At 40.3% G+C, this 18,280-nt stretch overlaps 1 protein-coding gene across 3 annotated transcripts in view; it reads right to left on the bottom strand.

Moving 5' to 3' along the window:
* Positions 1–382: 382 nt before the first annotated feature.
* The window catches only part of TAPT1 (transmembrane anterior posterior transformation 1), a 54,436-nt gene continuing 36,538 nt past the window's right edge, over positions 383–18,280 (bottom strand). For all 3 annotated transcript variants that reach the window (XM_035112367.2, XM_035112368.2, XM_060278985.1), the window contains 10 exons: positions 15,782–15,917; positions 14,447–14,544; positions 14,214–14,283; positions 12,605–12,685; positions 10,218–10,327; positions 8,022–8,081; positions 7,144–7,212; positions 4,686–4,762; positions 3,951–4,111; positions 383–2,214 (listed from right to left, as the gene is read on the bottom strand). In XM_035112367.2, the coding sequence (XP_034968258.2) occupies positions 1,997–2,214; positions 3,951–4,111; positions 4,686–4,762; positions 7,144–7,212; positions 8,022–8,081; positions 10,218–10,327; positions 12,605–12,685; positions 14,214–14,283; positions 14,447–14,544; positions 15,782–15,917 (1,080 nt within the window). In that variant the 3' untranslated portion in view covers positions 383–1,996. The remainder of the gene's footprint in view (positions 2,215–3,950; positions 4,112–4,685; positions 4,763–7,143; positions 7,213–8,021; positions 8,082–10,217; positions 10,328–12,604; positions 12,686–14,213; positions 14,284–14,446; positions 14,545–15,781; positions 15,918–18,280) is intronic.

Below are 18,280 nucleotides of genomic sequence, written 5' to 3'. Positions count from 1 at the left end.
ACATACAGCACTTCTACAGCACAGAGAGGTTTTCTTTGTTTACTTAGGTCTTCCTTCCACAGCCAGATTCCTGTCCTCCAGAAGCATTGTGGAATGGTATGAGATGCTGCTGGTGGAAGGAAATATCACCCCTCATTTGTGTGTACACAGTAGCACTTTGTACTTATGTAGAACGTATTCTGGATCCTAGTGTTAAGTATTATGTTCCATATAACAATATTCAACACTCAGTTTCATTCCAGCAAGAGAAGCAGAGCCTTGAATTTTTTTAAACAAAGGATACAAAATTGATTTTTTTATTGTCACACAAGATGCACTTATAAAATTCATACAGAATATCATTTAAGAGGGGGGGAATCATTCCAAGCTTCCCTTGAGCAACAATTAAATAAAAATTAAATTACAACAAATTCACAAATATTCTGAATTAAATGTTAATGAATCAAAATTTGTCAAAATGAACACATCTGAAACAATCATTTCTGTATATTTCTAGCTTAGTTTTAAAATTCCTATTCCCACAGTATTCTTAACTTTGGCCACTTCAAGCAGAAGTGAGAAAATAGGCTTGACAAAAGGGGTGTGGGCTGGGAAATGGCTCCTTCAGAACAGCCTATATATTTCCACCTTTGTAGCATTCACTGAAGCCTCTTTAATCTGGATTTAATTTCTGTACACTGATTTTATTTTAGCAACAGCATCTGTAGCTTTGGAGGAATAAATGTGTATTTTGAATTTTAAAATTTAGTGTAACTTATCATTTTTTCCCGGGCCACTTTGTAATAGCTAATAAATGAACCAACAAAGATCTAATCAGCACAAAAAATTCTCATATTTAAAAAGTTTTAAATATTGCATTGTGTTTCTTAGACATTTGCTGATCAGGTAGCAAGAAAGCACCTTGAGTGCAACAGGCTTTCTCACTATGCTGAGCTGAAATGTCTGTTATTCCAGATTCAACCCTTCTGGAGTTCCTCTTTGCCTGTTTCCCAAGCCCTATGCACCCCAAGTAAAACAGCTTAATACTTCAAAGCCCAAGTACTTCTAAAGCAACATTCATTCTACTTAAAGTCTAAAACTAAAACCACCTATTTGGGGCTGTCTCCATTTTTGGCCATGTGCAGCTTTTCCAGCAAAGTCAAAGAAATGGGTCTTAGCTGATTGACACATTACCATGTGCAAGTAACTTATCTTGTCTATTTCAACGCAAGGGCTCACAGTTGCAAGTGAAACATCTTTAAGTGCCAAGTGCAAACCCACATGTTGATTTCACCCTTCCTCTCTCAAGCTTGTACACTTTTAACATTTACAAACTCAAGCTTTTCATGTTTAAAACAGTGCAAATTAAACAGAAAGGAAGAAAAGGCTGTTCTTGCCCAGTTATCACACATTCCACTATTCCATGTTGTTGGTCAATTTCTGGCTACTGGCTTAACATTTAGACAAAAATATGATGCAGTAAATATATCCTTTAAGGGTGATGAAATACATTTTGAACAATCCTCTCATAGCAGGAATATCTTGATTATGTATTCTACTAAAAGTTTGAAAAAGTCTTTTGGCAGCTGAAGAATTTTGAAATGTTTTGTAGCGGCTTATGAAAAAAAGCAGAAAGGGATGCTTGTTGTTAAAAGACGCAAACACGTTTCCAATGTTATCCTTCTAATTAAGGGGCTTTATGAATAGTGATGCATTCTGGAAGCACTGTTTCGTAAAAATGGATTTAAATGTATTTCACACGTTATTTTTCAGGAAAGCGATGCCGTAGCTCTGCCAAGCGGAAGCTCTCTCAAAACTCACATTTCCCAAAACAACCAAGTTAATGATGTGAAGCTTGATTGGTTATCAAGCCAAGTTATTCACTGTAATAGGTCTGCCATTAATAATTTAAGTTTTTAAATAAATATTTTTAAGTGCCTGTTTGGCACCCATCCATCGTGGCAGCGCCTGCTGTCCCAACAGCTCAGTATACTAAGCACATTTTATTTACAAAAGTTTAGTCAATTCTGTTTCCACAAATTGTAAACCTGTCTATCTCCAACAAATCTTTCTTTGCAGATCTGTGTTTTGACTCGGAATTGTCCTGGCCTATATCTTTCTCATCTCCATCAGGAGTTGTCAGGAACTGATCCGAGTTGCTCGTCACAAGTTGCGGCGCTGCATTTTCCTTCTGGTGTACAGGCTGACTGGTCACGGAAGCAGACAGGTTTTCATCTGTGGAAATTCATGCGTGGAAAACAGAAATTAGGACTTCGCACAGTGGGGGAAGATGCTGATTACAGATCTGCGCCCGTATGTTTATTGGCTTGTCACTGCACTGCAGGGTTTGCAAGTTAAATATCTGTTCAACAGATATGCAAGGCAACTCAGTAAACGTGGGATATCAGGTGCATAAAATCCTGCCACATAATTTCTCTCTTTTGTTGACAGTAGAGTTACATACTCCCGTTTCAGCCACGTTAGTAACCTTCTAAGTTTTGCATTTCTAATGTAAAATAACTTTTTTGAAACCTTCATATTTTTAAAGATAAAACCATACCAGGCCTCTCTGACAGCTCCAATAAGTAAGGGAGCTCAGTTATGGCAGAAGTTGCTAGTGATTACTATATAGTGGTATACAAAGAAATGCTAAACAAAAGCAGGGAATGATGAATGACTCGCTGACACATGATTTACACCAACTCTACACTTTACTGTCCTTCAAAAGCACAAATGGAGATAGTGATTTTATTTTACTTTAATTTGCTACACTGGACGGAATGTTCTTTATTTTCTTTTGCCTCATTCTCTTTCACTTTGAGCCTGCCCAACCGTTGGAAGGTTGGCTGTTGGGCCAAAAGAGGTTTCCCATCCCTGCTATGCTGAAATCGGACTAATAATAATAATAATAATAATAATAATAATTTTATTATTTATACCCCAGCCACTGGGTTGAGTTGCCTCAATCATTGCCACATCAGATACTGAAGCTTTAAACACTATGGAATTAATCAGGCTGCATATTAAATAACTTGAAAACCATTCTTAAATGGTTTGCATTTTCTTAAAGCTTAGTTCCTTAGAAGCCACGTCTGTTGTTAGGGGCAATGAAAACAAAGGCGAACCTTTTAAGAAATAAAATGATCAAATTCAATATAATTTTTGGAATTGCCCTGTTCAAAGTGCTTATAAATAACCCAGATAAGATGAGGTAGTTTGTTAGAAGTTCATCACTGACTGGACTAACATATTGTAATCCCAGTACTGTGACTTGAGTTCCTCAGTTCTCAAATGTGGTGCTATTACTGTTCAGAGGGCATGAGGAATGGACCAGGAGTGCATGATGTTTTAACATTACTGAAACTAATGGAGTGTAGACCTAGTAAGCTGCTTTACTGAAAAAATGTTGGGAGCCCCTTGTAAGAATAGGATAAAACAAAAACCAAATGCTGTGCTTTGAAAAAAAAATCTAGAAATGGAAAAGACCTTAACTTCCTGTGGGCTCACATACTCAGCTTTCCCCTCTCCTCTCGGCAAGCATGGCTGCAAGAAGTCCAGGGGTTTTGCTTTAGATTTCAATTCAGCTTTAATTGTGAACCCCAAGCTGTGGTTAATTTTAACAATGGTTTGTTGAAACCAGCCAGCTTCATTAACTTTGCCCTGATCCCACAATAAGGCCTCTTACATTCCCAGAGTTCTCCTGCCAAATTCTTCCTGGAGAAATTAAAAATTCAGGTCTGTTCTAATTCAGAACAGTAAATATTTGGCATTTCCCCAAAACTGCCAGATATTTTTAAGTGATCAAAAACACGAAGATGCCTTTTGGTGGGTCGATACTGGAAGCAACACTTTTGAGTTACATGGACCCCTGCGGTTTCCTAACACTTTAGCTGGTGCTTCCAAGGACAAAGCAAGGCTGCGCAGTAGACGAGAGATATGACAGAAGTGCAGAAGTAAAAGGTTCTGCTCACCTTGAGTGGGCTTGTACTTGCTTTGTGATTTGCCTAGTGGTTTGCCTGGGGTGCTGGCAGGAGGTGGGTTGAACAACTTCTCTTCCATGTTGGCTTCTTTGACATACTGGCATGACTTTCCCAAGAGCACAATGCTATTAAGTACTTTGAGTGATATCAACCTGCAAACAACAAGTATGTATGAAGTGATTCCAAAAACAGGAAGTAGATATGTCAGAATCACCACTTCTTCCCTCTCTGTCTCCTCCATCCCTGCCTTATTCAAATTTCTGCCATTCTTTTAAGTCACTACTTTCCCCTTCTGGGTGTTTCCACCTTCTCACTCCCATGCCATGGCCGCTGCTGTTGTGCGACCTGCTTTCGTTTTGCTCCCCTACCCCATCCTGACTTCATGCAAATACAGGATTCTGATGTAGCGCTACAAATCCTGCAATTAGGGTCCCTGGACCACATAAATTGTCATCCAGATCCATAGGTGTGTGTAGTATGGGTTGCTAGAAAGAAGCTGGAAGTACAGTGAGGGGGGGGGGAGTATTTGATCCCCTGCTAAATTTGCCCGTTTGCCCTCTGACGAAGAAATGACCAGTCCATAATTTTAATGGTAGGTTTATTGTAGCTGTGAGAGACAGAATAACAACAGGAAAACACCCAGAAACCCAGAATTGCTTACATCAATTCTTCCAATTAAAGTCTCCTAAATGAAACATTTTTACAAATTCTTTGATCTGTACTTACCCACAGTAGAAGAGAACAACACAAGCATAAGCCAAGACTCCTTGAACTTTTACTGAACTTGTAACAACTCTGATGAGCTAGAGGAAGAAATGAGTTAACACAGTTAAGCATTTTTTAAATAAAAGAACGGTAACAAATCTGGACATTAAAAATGAAAATAGTTCTAATAATTATGTAAAAGAATTTCAGGTATTTTCTATCTTTCTACACGTCATCCTTTTAAAGAAACCTTGCGTCTTTTGAAACACATGAAGTAATAATTTCAGTAGCGTGACATTGGCCTCCACAGTCACTTACGGACGAGTGATCGCCAAAGCAAAAAAGAAGCGTGACATTATCTTAACTACGCTTCAAAGCTGGCTATGGGATCTCTCCTCCCCTTTCATATTGTCTTTTCATTCAGCTGTCCAATGTAGTGGTGGCACTACTGCTTTGTAGTGGTTCCGGTTCTACTTAGCCAATTCCAGCAGGTGAAAGGGGAGTGTTCTCAGACCCATAAGCTCGTGGGGGGTCTGCAGGATTTGGGAAGGTTTTGTCATCAATATGTTGATCACACAGCTCTATTTATTCCTTTCATCCCAAGCAGTTGTGGCGGCTGATATAATGAACCAGTACTGACAAAGGAAATGGACTGGACAAGGGCCAATAATTGGAAGCTCAGTCCAGACAAGACAAGACAAATATACTGTTGGTGAATGGTTCCTCTGACAATGTAAGTGATAATGATAAACCGGTCCAGAATGGGACTATGTTTCCCTTGGAGGACCAGGTTTGTAGCTTGGGGAATACTTCTGGACCCAATACTGTCCAAGCAGCTCAGAGTGTCTTCTACCAGCTTTGGCCGGTGGTCCAGCAATGTGGGTGTGGATAATCTAGCATCTAGTCCAGGCATAGGCAAACTTGGCCCTCCAGATGTTTTGGGACTACAACTCCCATTGTCACGGTCCGGTCGGCGGGCGTCAGGACCAGAGGCAAGATGGTGGTGAAGAAGCAGGGCCGAAGGCAGAGGCGAAGGTCCACGGGGCACGAAGCAAGGCGAAGGCAAAGCGAGGGTCCAGGAACAAGAAGCAAGGCGAAGGTCCACGGGGCAGGAGCAAGGCGAAGGCGAGGCAGGGGTCCAAGAAGCATGGCAGCAACAAGGCAAGGGTCCAAGGAACAGGAGGCCAGATGCAACCAGGCAGGGATAGCGTTGCTGTGGCAAAGAGCTGAAGGGAAATGCTGGGCTTTTATCCCTCCCAGCTCCTGCCACCAGGTGCAGTGAGATCTCAAGTGGCCTCACCTGGGTGATTACTCCTTGCCTCTCCAGCACAAGCTGAGGACTTCACCTGTGTGGCCACGCCTTGCTTCTCCAGCACAAGTTGAGGCATGCCCCAGTCCTGCAAAGCACTACAGGCCCCAGAGCCTGACTCCTGCCCATACTCCTGACACCCATCATCCCTGACCACTGGTCCTGTAAGTTAGGGATGATGGGAGTTGTAGCCCCAAAACATCTGGAGGGCCGAGTTTGCCTATGCCTGATCTAGTCTCTGCTCTAGTAACTTCAAGGTTAGATTGCTGCAATGTGTGGCACCTGAGGCTGCCTTTGAAGATTGGCTAGAAACTACAGGTGGTGCATAACTTACTGAACATATGTACTGGCTTCCAATAAATTTCTGGAGCAAATTTTAAGTGCTGGTTTAGACCAGGCATCCCCAAACTTCGGCCCTCCAGATGTTTCGGACTACAATTCCCATCTTCTCCGATCACTGGTCCTATTAGCTAGGGATCATGGGAGTTGTAGGCCAAAACATCTGGAGGGCCACAGTTTGGGGATACCTGGTTTAGACCTAAGAAGCCTTATATGGCTTGGGACTCCAATACCTTATAGAACACTTTTCCAGCAGTAGACTCCTTGGACTTTGACGTTGTTATTAAAGAAAGGCCTTCCTCCGAGTGTCCCCTTCAGCAAAGATGTGGAGGCTGGTAACAAATGGACCTCCATTTGTGGAGTACTCTCCTCAAGAAAGTTTGCCTGCCACCAACATCATCATCTTTCCAGTGCAAGGCTACAAGCCGTTTCTTCTCCCAGGCATTTGTTAATTTTGCTCTCTCTCTGCTGCTGGGGCTTTCTGCTGGTTGCTTTTTATGGAGAATATTTTTCCCTTTTCAGACTTTTTTGCAAGATCATTTTAGGTTTTGTTTATGACGTTTTTAACTTGGAAGTCTGTATCACCAAGCTCTCACAGTAAAGTCCAAAGAGACATTTTGATTGTAAAAGCTCGCTACATAAGAATATATACCATTTTCAGCCAAGCTTTAACCTCACAGTACATGAGGAAACTATGTTCTGGGGCTACATCACATCATACCCCTCTTCAAAAATAGCAATCCAAGGTTTTAGGAATATATTTCATTCCTTGGTAAAATTTTCACCACTTGCCAAGGGAGTTTGCAATATGACAAGAAAGACATGACTTACTAGAACAGCCAATGGGAGGGGAATAAAGCCCATTCTTCTGGAAACAGAGTCGCTGTAATCTGTGTATGCCTAGGGGAAAAGAATTGAACCTGAGTTTTTAAATTAAGTGTAGAAAACAAAAATAACAGAGCAAGTTCCACTGGGACTGGCTACGCATTTTGGATGACATCAACTTTCCCTGAAGTATCTATCTGAAAAAGGACAAAATCACATTCTAAACCGGTGAAACTTGCCTTATAAAATGGCAAATATGTTTGTGAATACAATTAAAATTAATGCAATTTAAATTCACTGACCTATAAAGAAGGATCAAGCCATCACACATTCATTCACCAGGCTTTTTCTGCTTGCTTCTTCAACACTGCACTTTCTGTTTTCAATTATCACTGACTTCACCTCTCACATATTTGCTCCATTCCCCAGTGAACTATACACATCCCTTTGATCTCCAGCCCTGGCTCACACCCATGCTCTCATCCAGACTCTCCCGCTTCTCACCTGCCATCGAGCTGAACAAATGACACTGCTACCTCGGAGCATGTGAACATGCTCTGCTGATGTGCTTGTGAAGTTTGCTACTAGCATTCCGTTAGGTACTAGCATCCTATTTAGTTTGAATGCTGAAGATTGCAAATAACAATATTTTAAAATAGAGTGGCAAAAAAATAAACTCCTTTTAATATAAAACTAAATGTCAAGTGAATCACATTAAACTTGTACACATCATTTTAATTCCCTGTGCAAAGAGTGAAGTAAGCTTTTTCTAACACTTGGAGACCAACATAATTTCTGATTAACTGATGGATTCCATTTTCTGGAATAAAAACCAGGCACATCCTTTAGTATAAGGAACAGGCATTTTTCATTCTGCTACTTACATTTTTCTGTCGACTGCTAACAAGGTCAAATGCAAGACTGGCTCTGTATTCACTGTAGACCTGAAAAGAGAGCAACACAAGTCCTTTCATTCTGATCAAAGTAAATACCAGCAATAAAATTAGTACTGTTACAGCGTCTAATTATTTAAAATTAATTTAGGATTAGCACACTTAGCATTGTTGTACTGTTTCTCAGATACTCATTTATCATTGAAGAGTATGCTTAACAACTGGATTCCTATGATATGGGATAGGAAAAAGCAGATTCTGTTGGGTCAGTCCAGTGCCATGTGGATATTCTTATGTACACAGGGTTCTGCTCAACCCACATGCAGAGAAAAAGATGCATGTACTAAGATGCAGCATCTATTCAAGTGTATCCATGCAAGAGCTCCATAAGCATTTAAGAGCCCATATCCAATAGTGTGCTGTAGATATGGCTAATAGTTAAGTACTTTGCTCCAGAAAAGCTCAGTTGTTGTTGTTTAGTCGTGTCCGACTCTTTGTGACCCCATGGACCATAGCAAGCCAGGCACTCCTGTCTTCCATTGCCTCCCGCAGTTTGGTCAAACTCATTCGAGAACACCGTCCAACCATCTCGTCCTCTGTCGTCCCCTTCTCCTAGTGCCCTCAATCTTTCCCAACATCAGGGTCTTTTCCAGGGAGTCTTCTCTTCTCATGAGGTGGCCAAAGTATTGGAGCCTCAGCTCAGTATGAATAGATAAAAATTGAGTCTATAAATCATTATACATCATTGAACTGCTTTGCCGCAATCACTTTAAGTATGTTTCTCTCATAAAAACTAGTATTTCTAGGCTTGCTTGTTTATAAGTTAATCTTCCCTCCAAGCAGATATAGTGCAACTCTTGTTTTTTGATATTAAAAACATTAAAACTCGACAAGTGGGTGGAAAGCTGAACATCTACTTGGACACTAGCTGAAAAAGCTTTTTTTTTTTTAAGGTATGTGTCTACTTTCAGGCTACTAAGCCTAATTCTGATTCAGCATCTGCAACAGCCAATCACTTCAAATGTGTGTGTGTGAAATCAGGTACTTCGTAGTTTCAGTATTTTTTATTTTATTAATAAAATCTATGTGTTAATAAGAAACCTCACAGGTCTGGGTACCACAATAAATCTAGTAGGCTAGAGCTATCATTTCCATTTTTCACTGCATTATTTTTGCACTCATTATACAAAAGTAGGCCATGTATAACTGCCTTTGGCACAATATAACTTATTAAGTGCATTTATTAAATGTGCTTCCACACTATACTGCTGCTACTTTAAACAGATACCAAATCCAGCCACCCTGTCTAAATCTGACCTTGCTTCCTAAATGCACATATGTGCAGACAAATGCAATGAAGGGAAAATATTTGCCTCTATTCTTATCCTTTATAATGTCCTTGACACTAAAACACAATTTTAATAGCTAATATGAGATGGACAAGGCTTGTGGCGTTAGCAGACAACACCACTTCATCTTGTAATTTTGGGTTTGTTCCTTTTTTTACTAAAACCCCAAGATCAACCAAGCAGAGCTAGGTGCAAAAGATAGACACTTTGAATTAAAGAATTCTAAAGCCCAGGAACTTGTTTTGTGTATCAGATCTGAACTGAGCTCACACTCCTTCCGCACTAAAAAGCTCCAGACACTGGAACCCTTTTTCATAGGGAAGTCACTCTAGTCTCATGATCATTTTTTCCCTTTGCTCTTTTCAGCACCTTTTACAGGCCTTCAACACCCGTTTTGAGGTGCAGCAACGCAGCACTCCAAGTAACAGAGTGTAATGGCATTATGATACTTGTAGGCAGCCTTGTTTAGGGAAGCTTTTAATGTTTAATAGATTATTGTATTTTAATGTTTTGTTGGAAGCCGCCCAGAGTGGTTGGGGGAACCCAGCCAGATGGGCGGGGTATAAATAATAAATTGTTGCTGTTGTTGTTGTTGTAGCATATCCATGAAATTTGCATCATTTTACAGTTGCTTACAAGTGCTTACAACCATATTTGCCATTTCAATGCCTACTTAACAAATATGGATTTTCCAATTCTTGATTTACCACCCTAAAAAGAAAAGAGGTATTTATTGAGCCCTACATGAACCTTCTTCATACAGATACTGCATCCATGCTAAGACTGCATCATACCCAATTTCAAATTTAAATGTACAGTAGTTCAGCAATATACTTACATCAGCTGTGATGTCATTGAATTTTGTTATAAAAGCATGTTTTACAATATCTACTGCAATTTCTGATGCAATCACCATACAAACATCTGGAAACAACACCCAAAGATGATCTGTAAAGACAGGGTGAATGTCAGATGTACAAATGTGTCACAAAAAGAAATGACAGAAAAAGGTAATTCATACTGTTTGGCCCAACAGTCAGAACCTGAAGCTGCAAATGTCTATGTGTTAGAAACCTCAGGAAATGCCAAGGTAAGAATTGCAGAGGTTTCTGCACCACACAGGCTACAATATTACACACTTATTCTTGGCCATAATCCGCACCAATGTAACTCTTCTGAAGAAAGTGTTGTGCATACAAATTAAGAAAGTCTCATGTGATTAATTTCTGTTCTTCTCATAGACAAGGGTGCCGTTCATTATTTGGGGAAGGTCCCACTTCTTAGGATCAGGAAGGCCTAAATTATGATCTGGATAGCTAGAATCTATGAGAATAACAGGTGTTCACCAAGTAAGATGTTTCTTCTTCTTCTCTCAACAGGGTCCTGCAGTGTAATGAAGATGGGGATAGCCAAAAGCAGTGTATCTTAGTGAAAGCATGAACACTCCTGTGCCAAAATATTGTAACAGGGCCTAAGCGTCCAGTGCTCTCTGGGAGGGCTTTGTGATCAAAGGCAGCCATAGGAAGAGAAAGGGGTCAATAAGGCATTGTTCGTTTGTGAATGAAGACATAGGCTTTTGCTCTGAAAATCTTTTCAGTGAAGCTCTCTTAAAAAACAACAACTGCAGACATCCTTCTAACAGAATGTGCCAGGAGATCACCCAGGAGAAACTGATGGAGGAATGAGTTAGGCTTGTATTAACAGCCACCCAGTGAGCAGCAGTAGAAACATTTTTATTTCTTTCTGAAAGTCAGATAGTGCTATAATTTATATAGAATATAAGGTCCCTGCAGATGTCCAGCAAATGCCACTCCTTCTTAGGCTTAACAGGGTATATACAAAAGAATGAGCTCTGGAGTGGTAACTTTTGGTATGAATGAGGAGTCTGGCAGGAAGATAACACTATTTTGTTGAAAAATTAGAACACTTTTCAGTCCACAGAAAACCCTCTATAGTCTCGTTAGCACAGTGGTTCCCAACAGGTGGTCCGCGGACCCCCAGGGGTCCGTGAGCTATGCCAGAGGGGTCCGCAAGATGCTATTAGAATAAAAAATATATTAAATATATTTCGTATGATAACAGATTTTTTGTTTTGGCCGCTTCCTGCATGAGCAGAGTCTAGCGCAAAACTAGAATTAGATAAGAGGCAGTAGTTCTGCTGTATGCCGTTAGGTGGCGCTTTACAAACACTACTGTTTTGCAAAGAGGCAGCGTGCGCATTCTACTAACGCTCACCTCCCCAAGATGCTTTGCGCGCGTCGGCTTCATTTGTGCGCTACTGCGAAGGTACCCTGTCTTCTCCATTCCCCTCCCTCCTCCCTGGCGCGCGCGCTGCCTCTTTGCAAAACAGTAGTGTTTGTAAACAAAGCATTGTTTTTCGCGGAAGCTACAGTTCGCGTAGTTAAAAATGGACCGTTGGTTAAAAAGTGGTTCATCTCAGTAAGAACTGAAAATTAAAACTAACTGTATACTGATGGAGTACTCCGTTGTAACTGTAAAAAACGTATAAATATAAAAAGACTCTTAATTTGGCTCTCACTTTTTAATTTTAGGATTAAGAATTAATGGGGGTCCTTGTCACAATAGCGGCTTGATGAGGGGTCCTCGAGAAAATTTTGTTGGGAACCCCTGCGTTAGCACATAACACTGTCGTGTTCATGGCTCACTGTGAAAGAATAAGTGTGCTCGTGCACAGAGAGAAAATTGCAACACTTTGCTCCTCTCCTGCTCTGTTACCAAGAACATTATGCATTATGTTTTAACCTGAATTAAAGCATTTGGATAAATCATTAATACAGCATACACACACAATAATAAGATCCAGTGACAATACACAGATAACATACTGAAGAATTAATCAAGTCAACCACTTTTGCATTAAAATAGGTACAGCCAAATTACGTTTACGCTGCTAGCAGTCAATACAGTGGTACCTTGGGTTACAGATGCTTCAGGTTACAGATGCTTCAGGTTACAGACTCCACTAACCCAGAAATAGTACCTCAGGTTAAGAACTTTGCTTCAGGATGAGAACAGAAATTGCACAGCCGTGGCGCGGCGACAGTGGAAGGCCCCATTAGCTAAAGTGGTACCTCAGGTTAAGAACAGTTTCAGGTTAAGAACGGACCTCCAGAACGAATTACGTTCTTAACCCGAGGTACCACTGTACAACTAAAATGTCTCCAATTTTTCATTCTATATTTCTTTTCTGGAAATAGACTTTACCTGGATTCCATGAAAACTGTTCCATGTTTCTTAGACAAACAATCAGTAACAGCACATAGTTGGTGAATCTCTCCTTTATATCTAAAAAGAATAATAAACTTTTAAGGCTACCAAATAGCAATTTGCATCACCATTCTACAGAAGAGTTCTTATACAGAGGCTAAATTTAGCAGTGGGTTAATATTACTTATAAAGAGCTGGACTCTATGCAAGAGCATCGAACAAGTTCTTGACTGATGTATGGATTCATCAAATCCAGCCTAACAATCTGAAGATGGGAAATAAGTTGCCTTTATTGTTTATTTGTTCTATGCACAACTGGAATAATATACAACTGTATTCTTCCTCAGGGAACAACATACATCTGACAAAAGTGATGCTCTACAATACTGGATCATAAGTTGGCTTGATTTAATAATTACTGCTAAATGTAACATATGAAAGAAATGAAACATCATTGCTAATCACACACTACAATCCTATGCATATTGACTCAGAAAGTGAGTCCCACAGCATTCCATGTATCTTCCGCACAGGCCTCTAGTTTAAGGAGGCAGGAATGAACTTAAGTTTAAGTGTTTGAAACATGTCGAGAGTGACAAAAGATTTTCGGTATTTTTAACAGTGTTATGAATTTAACACACAATAAAATCTGGAATATAGTGTAGCTGCATCACACATGGGGGTTCCATGTATAAGCAACACTAAATATTGTCAAAGTTTACCTGGTTGCTAGCGGGGGGGGGGCTCACTGAGACCCTCCCCGTGTCTTTTAACTGCCTTCCATTACTTTCTCTCTCCCCAATGCATAGAAAGGCCGCTGCCAGAACCAAGTGTGTTTAATTGAATTCATGCAAGTGATGCGCCTACGCTGCACAGAATTAGAAGCAAAACATGACAGCGGTGGGCTACATGGACTGAAGACTGGATTTCATCTCAAAACCAAATAAGGTGGACAAACCTTGGTCACAATGTATGACTTGTCTGGATGGAGTTAAAGCACGAGTCTGGTTTGGGTGACATGCTAAACCAAACCATGGCTTAGGTCAATCCAGGAGCAGACACAGCCTCTTCTCCAAAAATTTGCATTGGGCTATGGTTTGGCTTAATTTTATATGTGAACCAGACCAAAATAAATACATTATCTATAAAAGAACTGCTACTTCATTATGGTGGGAGCCAAAGAACGTTACTCATGAGTGGGTTTCATGAAAGTCAGTATGAAACAATAGTCATCATGACTAACTTCATTATTTTCCTCTGTGGGACTTGATTACAGCTACGGTAACTTAGTTTGGTTCCATCTTTATTAGCCTGATAAAAAATAGTGAAACCTCAAATTTGTACACCACTTCATAACTCACCTATGGTTTTATTTTCAGTACTGCTGTTCAAGAGAAAAACCTTTTCCAACCCGGAGCAGGGTGGTGAACAAACCCCTTGCCATACTTGAAGAGGAACACCACAAATTATGATCACACAGGTTTTTATGAAATACCACCACCTATATTTCTGTCAAATCCACCCACTGATTTCACATATGCTACATGATATATAATGTATTAGAAGCACATACTCCTGAATTAGCAGCTCACATATATGTACATACCACTGTTTGACATCTGAAACAGATTATTCTTTTCAAACTTCTTGAAAACGCTTCCTTTAATTTCAACAAACTGCAATTTAAAGAAAGTAACACTCTTATACTTTTATTTTTTAAAAAAACATTTTCTACAAAATATGTCAACTCTGGGAACATATAAACCATTTAATAGAAGTACTGTCACACATCATAAGTTGCCAAAGCCAGTAAGGTAAATATATCTATAAAACACTTACATTGTTAGACATCATGATAGTAAGAAGTGACTTGTTATGCGAGTTGAAGGCTACATTGAGTGTCGTTGCTTGGACCATTATCAGGATAGCATGCAAGACTGTAGTCATATACGTTAAGGTAATTGCTTTTTAGAAGAAAACAGTCAATTGCAATATATATTATGCCAAATTTTAAGACACCCCCCCCCCAAAAAAAAATTAACCAAAGCAGACTTTTAGATATATTTGTGCTATACTATACTATGGAGTAGCTTGCTGATAAACATGCAGTTATATTAACCATGTCCTTTGCATGATTTTAAGCATTCCAAGAGAAGGTTCAACAATTACTAGTACTGCTTTGCTACCACTATCCCTGAGAGACGTGTGTGTGCATGCCATACTAATATTTGTTATCCATTTGGTAATGCAGTGAACCACTGTGGTTTTTCTTCTCCAGACAAAATACAACCCTGGGTTTAGGTGTAACAATAAACACAACCATGGCTCAGCTCTAGGTAGCAAACCCGCAACAGGACCAGGGAAGGAAATAAGTAGCTGCCATTTTTCCTCTGAGCACCTGCACACTGGCTCCATGGTTTAGCTAAGAGTTAATGCAAGCCAGGCCAGGGGCAAACATTAAAAGCAAGGTTAGCAGGAAAAACATGCAATGTGGACAAGGCAGGATATCAACAAGATTTGTTCTTGGCTATAGTTTGGGGTAAGTGGACAGCTTAAGTACAAGTCCTGCATGGCTGGACTGAGGAGTTCTCCTTAATTAATTCTTCACCCAATAGAAGGTTTTCAATTTACTTTCTTAAGAAAATCCAGTTTTAGTTCTTACATTAATTAAGATGAAGATTCCAACACAATTTCACAGAACTTTGAATAGGTTTGTAGATAAAATGTAGATGGTCCTCAAATTCATGCATTGTAAATACCACAGGTGAAACTTGGGAAATTAGAATATCGTCGAAAAGTGCTTTTATTTCAGTAACACAACTTAAAAGGTGAAACCAATATATGAGATAGATGCATGACACGCAAAGCAAGATATGTCAAGCCTGTATTTGTTGTAATTGTAATTATTTGTCGTTAGGCAGGTCAATTATAAATGGAATGTAATTAATGAGATGTAATAGCGATGTTTATTTTTGTATTATTGTAACTATTTGTTTTATTACTGTGCAATTTCCAAAAGAAAGCATTTGTAAAAATTAAAAGAAAAATAAATAATAATCAGCTCCATTACTGAAAAAATGCACTTTTCAACGATATTCTAATTTTCCAAGTTACACTTGTATTTTAGCATGCCTAGAGATGAAAATGAACTGCAATTCCGACACAAAAGGATACAGACATACAGCACCGCCATGAAAAAATGGGGAATCACACCTATGTGTGCCCTTTTTCTCTCCTTTGGTTCTGTAGCTGTCCAATAAAGAGCATCCAAAATATCTTGACCAAAAGATGAAAACAAACGGTCAGCTACCTAGAAAGAGAGAGAGAAAGAGAGAGAAAATACACCAAGGAAGTATAAACCAAGGAAGTTTAATTTTGTCAAGCTATGTTCCTCTTAACATGTCAGTTTCCAACATGAAATATAAATAGGATTTTCAAAAGTTAGCTACAATTTTTGTTTTCAAAGTTTCTACTTCCAAGTAGCTTTCCCCTCAACATCTGCAAAGTATCCTTGCTGCTGACTGGCCATGGAATGCCTGTGTGTTATAGAAGTTTTACAATTCTGCTTCAAGCACAAAGTGACCTTATGTGGAGCATTGGTCAGACATATCGGATTCCACCATTAGTCTGTGTGAACAAAACAGTGCAACCCAGAACCTCTGGGGTTGTGCATTGCAGGGAACCATTGGTAATGGTCAATAAATGTCATTCAGAGATGCTTTTTTTCCTGAGAAGTCCCTAATAGTATTCTAAGAAACTAGAGCCCCACGGAATGCTGTTTGAAGCCACATCTTTAAAAGGATGCAGAAGTATTTGTGCATCCTCCAATTAATGTTTTCAAATTCAACTTAAAAGACTAAATCATGGAGCAGAAAATGTCATATATTGATAATATAAACTGACTGCACATGTAAGTTCCCCCCAGGGCAATAGCAAAACTGCTGGAATTGTCACATCACTGCATCTGTGGAAATTGAACTATGAATGCCTGGTCAGAGGGCTGATACAACGCAGTTGCTGCAACAGAAGCAGCAGGGTTGTGTTTTTTTCCTCTGGGAAAATACTCTCAAGAAAAAAGAAGATGCCAAAGAACCCCGAGAGCTGTGAGAAGGAGAAAAGGAGGCACCCTGAGAAAGAAATCTGGAGTGAGCACTGAAATGCAAAATGGGGCCTGGGGGGAGATAAAGAAGAGGCAGCAGATGGACGGGAAGGAAAGACGTGTAAGACTCTGCACTGCCCACCCCCATCCCAAGCAGGAGAGGGAGAATAAATGGGGATCATCTTCCCAGATAGAAAGCAAAGACACTGTGCCACGTGCCTGGCCTGCCAGAATTCAGCCTGGTGCTGTATGATTTGCCTGCCTGTTTGTACCTGTAGTGCTTTTGCAAGAGAGTCTCTCCCAAGATGGACCAGCCAGGCCTGACTCAGCAGTTTCCAGCCAGCAGACACTCGTCACCCAATTTCAACAGCTTTCTGGTGGCAGGAGCTTAACAGGAACACTGGGGGGCAGTTTTAGGAGCTCTTTCGGGAGAAAATGGGCAAGAGCACCACCACCCTTTCAATTTTGCTTGGTGTATGTGTGCGCACAAGTTTGTTTGGCTTGCACTCCTTGCTGATCTTCTCACGGATGTGAGAAATGTTCATAAACATGAACATTTCCTAAATGATCAAAATCCAGAAGGCAAATATAATGGATGATATCTACCTACATCATACTAGACTCACTAAAATCTACAATTTCATATTTTGGCCTCGGCCATCGTTCAGCCCAGACACTGAGGTCCAGCTCCAAGGGTTTTCTGGCAGTTCCCTCACTGCAAGAAGTATGGCTACAGGGAACCAGACACAGGGCCTTCTTGGTAGTGGCGCCCGCTCTGTAGAACGCCCTCCCATCAGATGTCAAGAAAATTAACAACTATCTGACTTTTAGAAGACATCTGAAGGCAACACTGTTTAGGGAAGTTTTAATGTTAGAAGTTTTATCGTGATTTTAATATTCAGTTGGGAGCCACCCAAAGTGGCTGGGGAAATAAATTGTTGTTGTTGTTGTTATTTCACATTAGCCTTTAATTATTTTAAAGCCAGTTATTATTTTTAACATTGCTAATTAGCAATACTAGGGCTCTTTATCACTTCAGGTAGCTGGAAGCCGCACCTGATGAAGGGGCTTCCGTGGCTTCCAATATGCACAAGGTGCTGAGCTAAGGCATACATCATCAAATGCGCACCAAGAGCTTCCTTACTGCAAAAAGTGTGGCCCTTCGTCTTTGGATCCAGGTACAGAAATTCACAGGGTTGCAGGCAGGCTTTGAACCATAATGTACAAGGATCAGATATGAACTAGACCTCAAACTGAAGGACGGATCCACTGTGCTTTATACTTCTGTGAGTTTGCTCACCAATGTTCAAGCACTATTTGGGCTTGACATAATATAATCCTGGCTTTACGAAAATTAGTCAAAAATTAGTAAAAAAACCAACAACCCCACTTTTGCTTTTGAACTGTGATACAGTGGGGTGGGGTGGGGACCCAATCCGTTCCGGGGTGCCGTTTGCACCCCAAAAAAGTCCGCAACCCAAGCGGCGCTTCTGCGCATAGCGTGCAGAACGCTTCTGCGCATGTGGTGGAACCTGGGAGTAAACACTTCCGGGTCCGCCCCGTTCGCAATGCGG

Source organism: Zootoca vivipara, chromosome 9 (assembly GCF_963506605.1).
Source record: "Zootoca vivipara chromosome 9, rZooViv1.1, whole genome shotgun sequence".
Lineage (NCBI taxonomy): Eukaryota > Metazoa > Chordata > Lepidosauria > Squamata > Lacertidae > Zootoca > Zootoca vivipara.
Note: the sequence above shows the minus strand (reverse complement) of the source record. Positions and strands in the feature narration are given on the sequence as shown.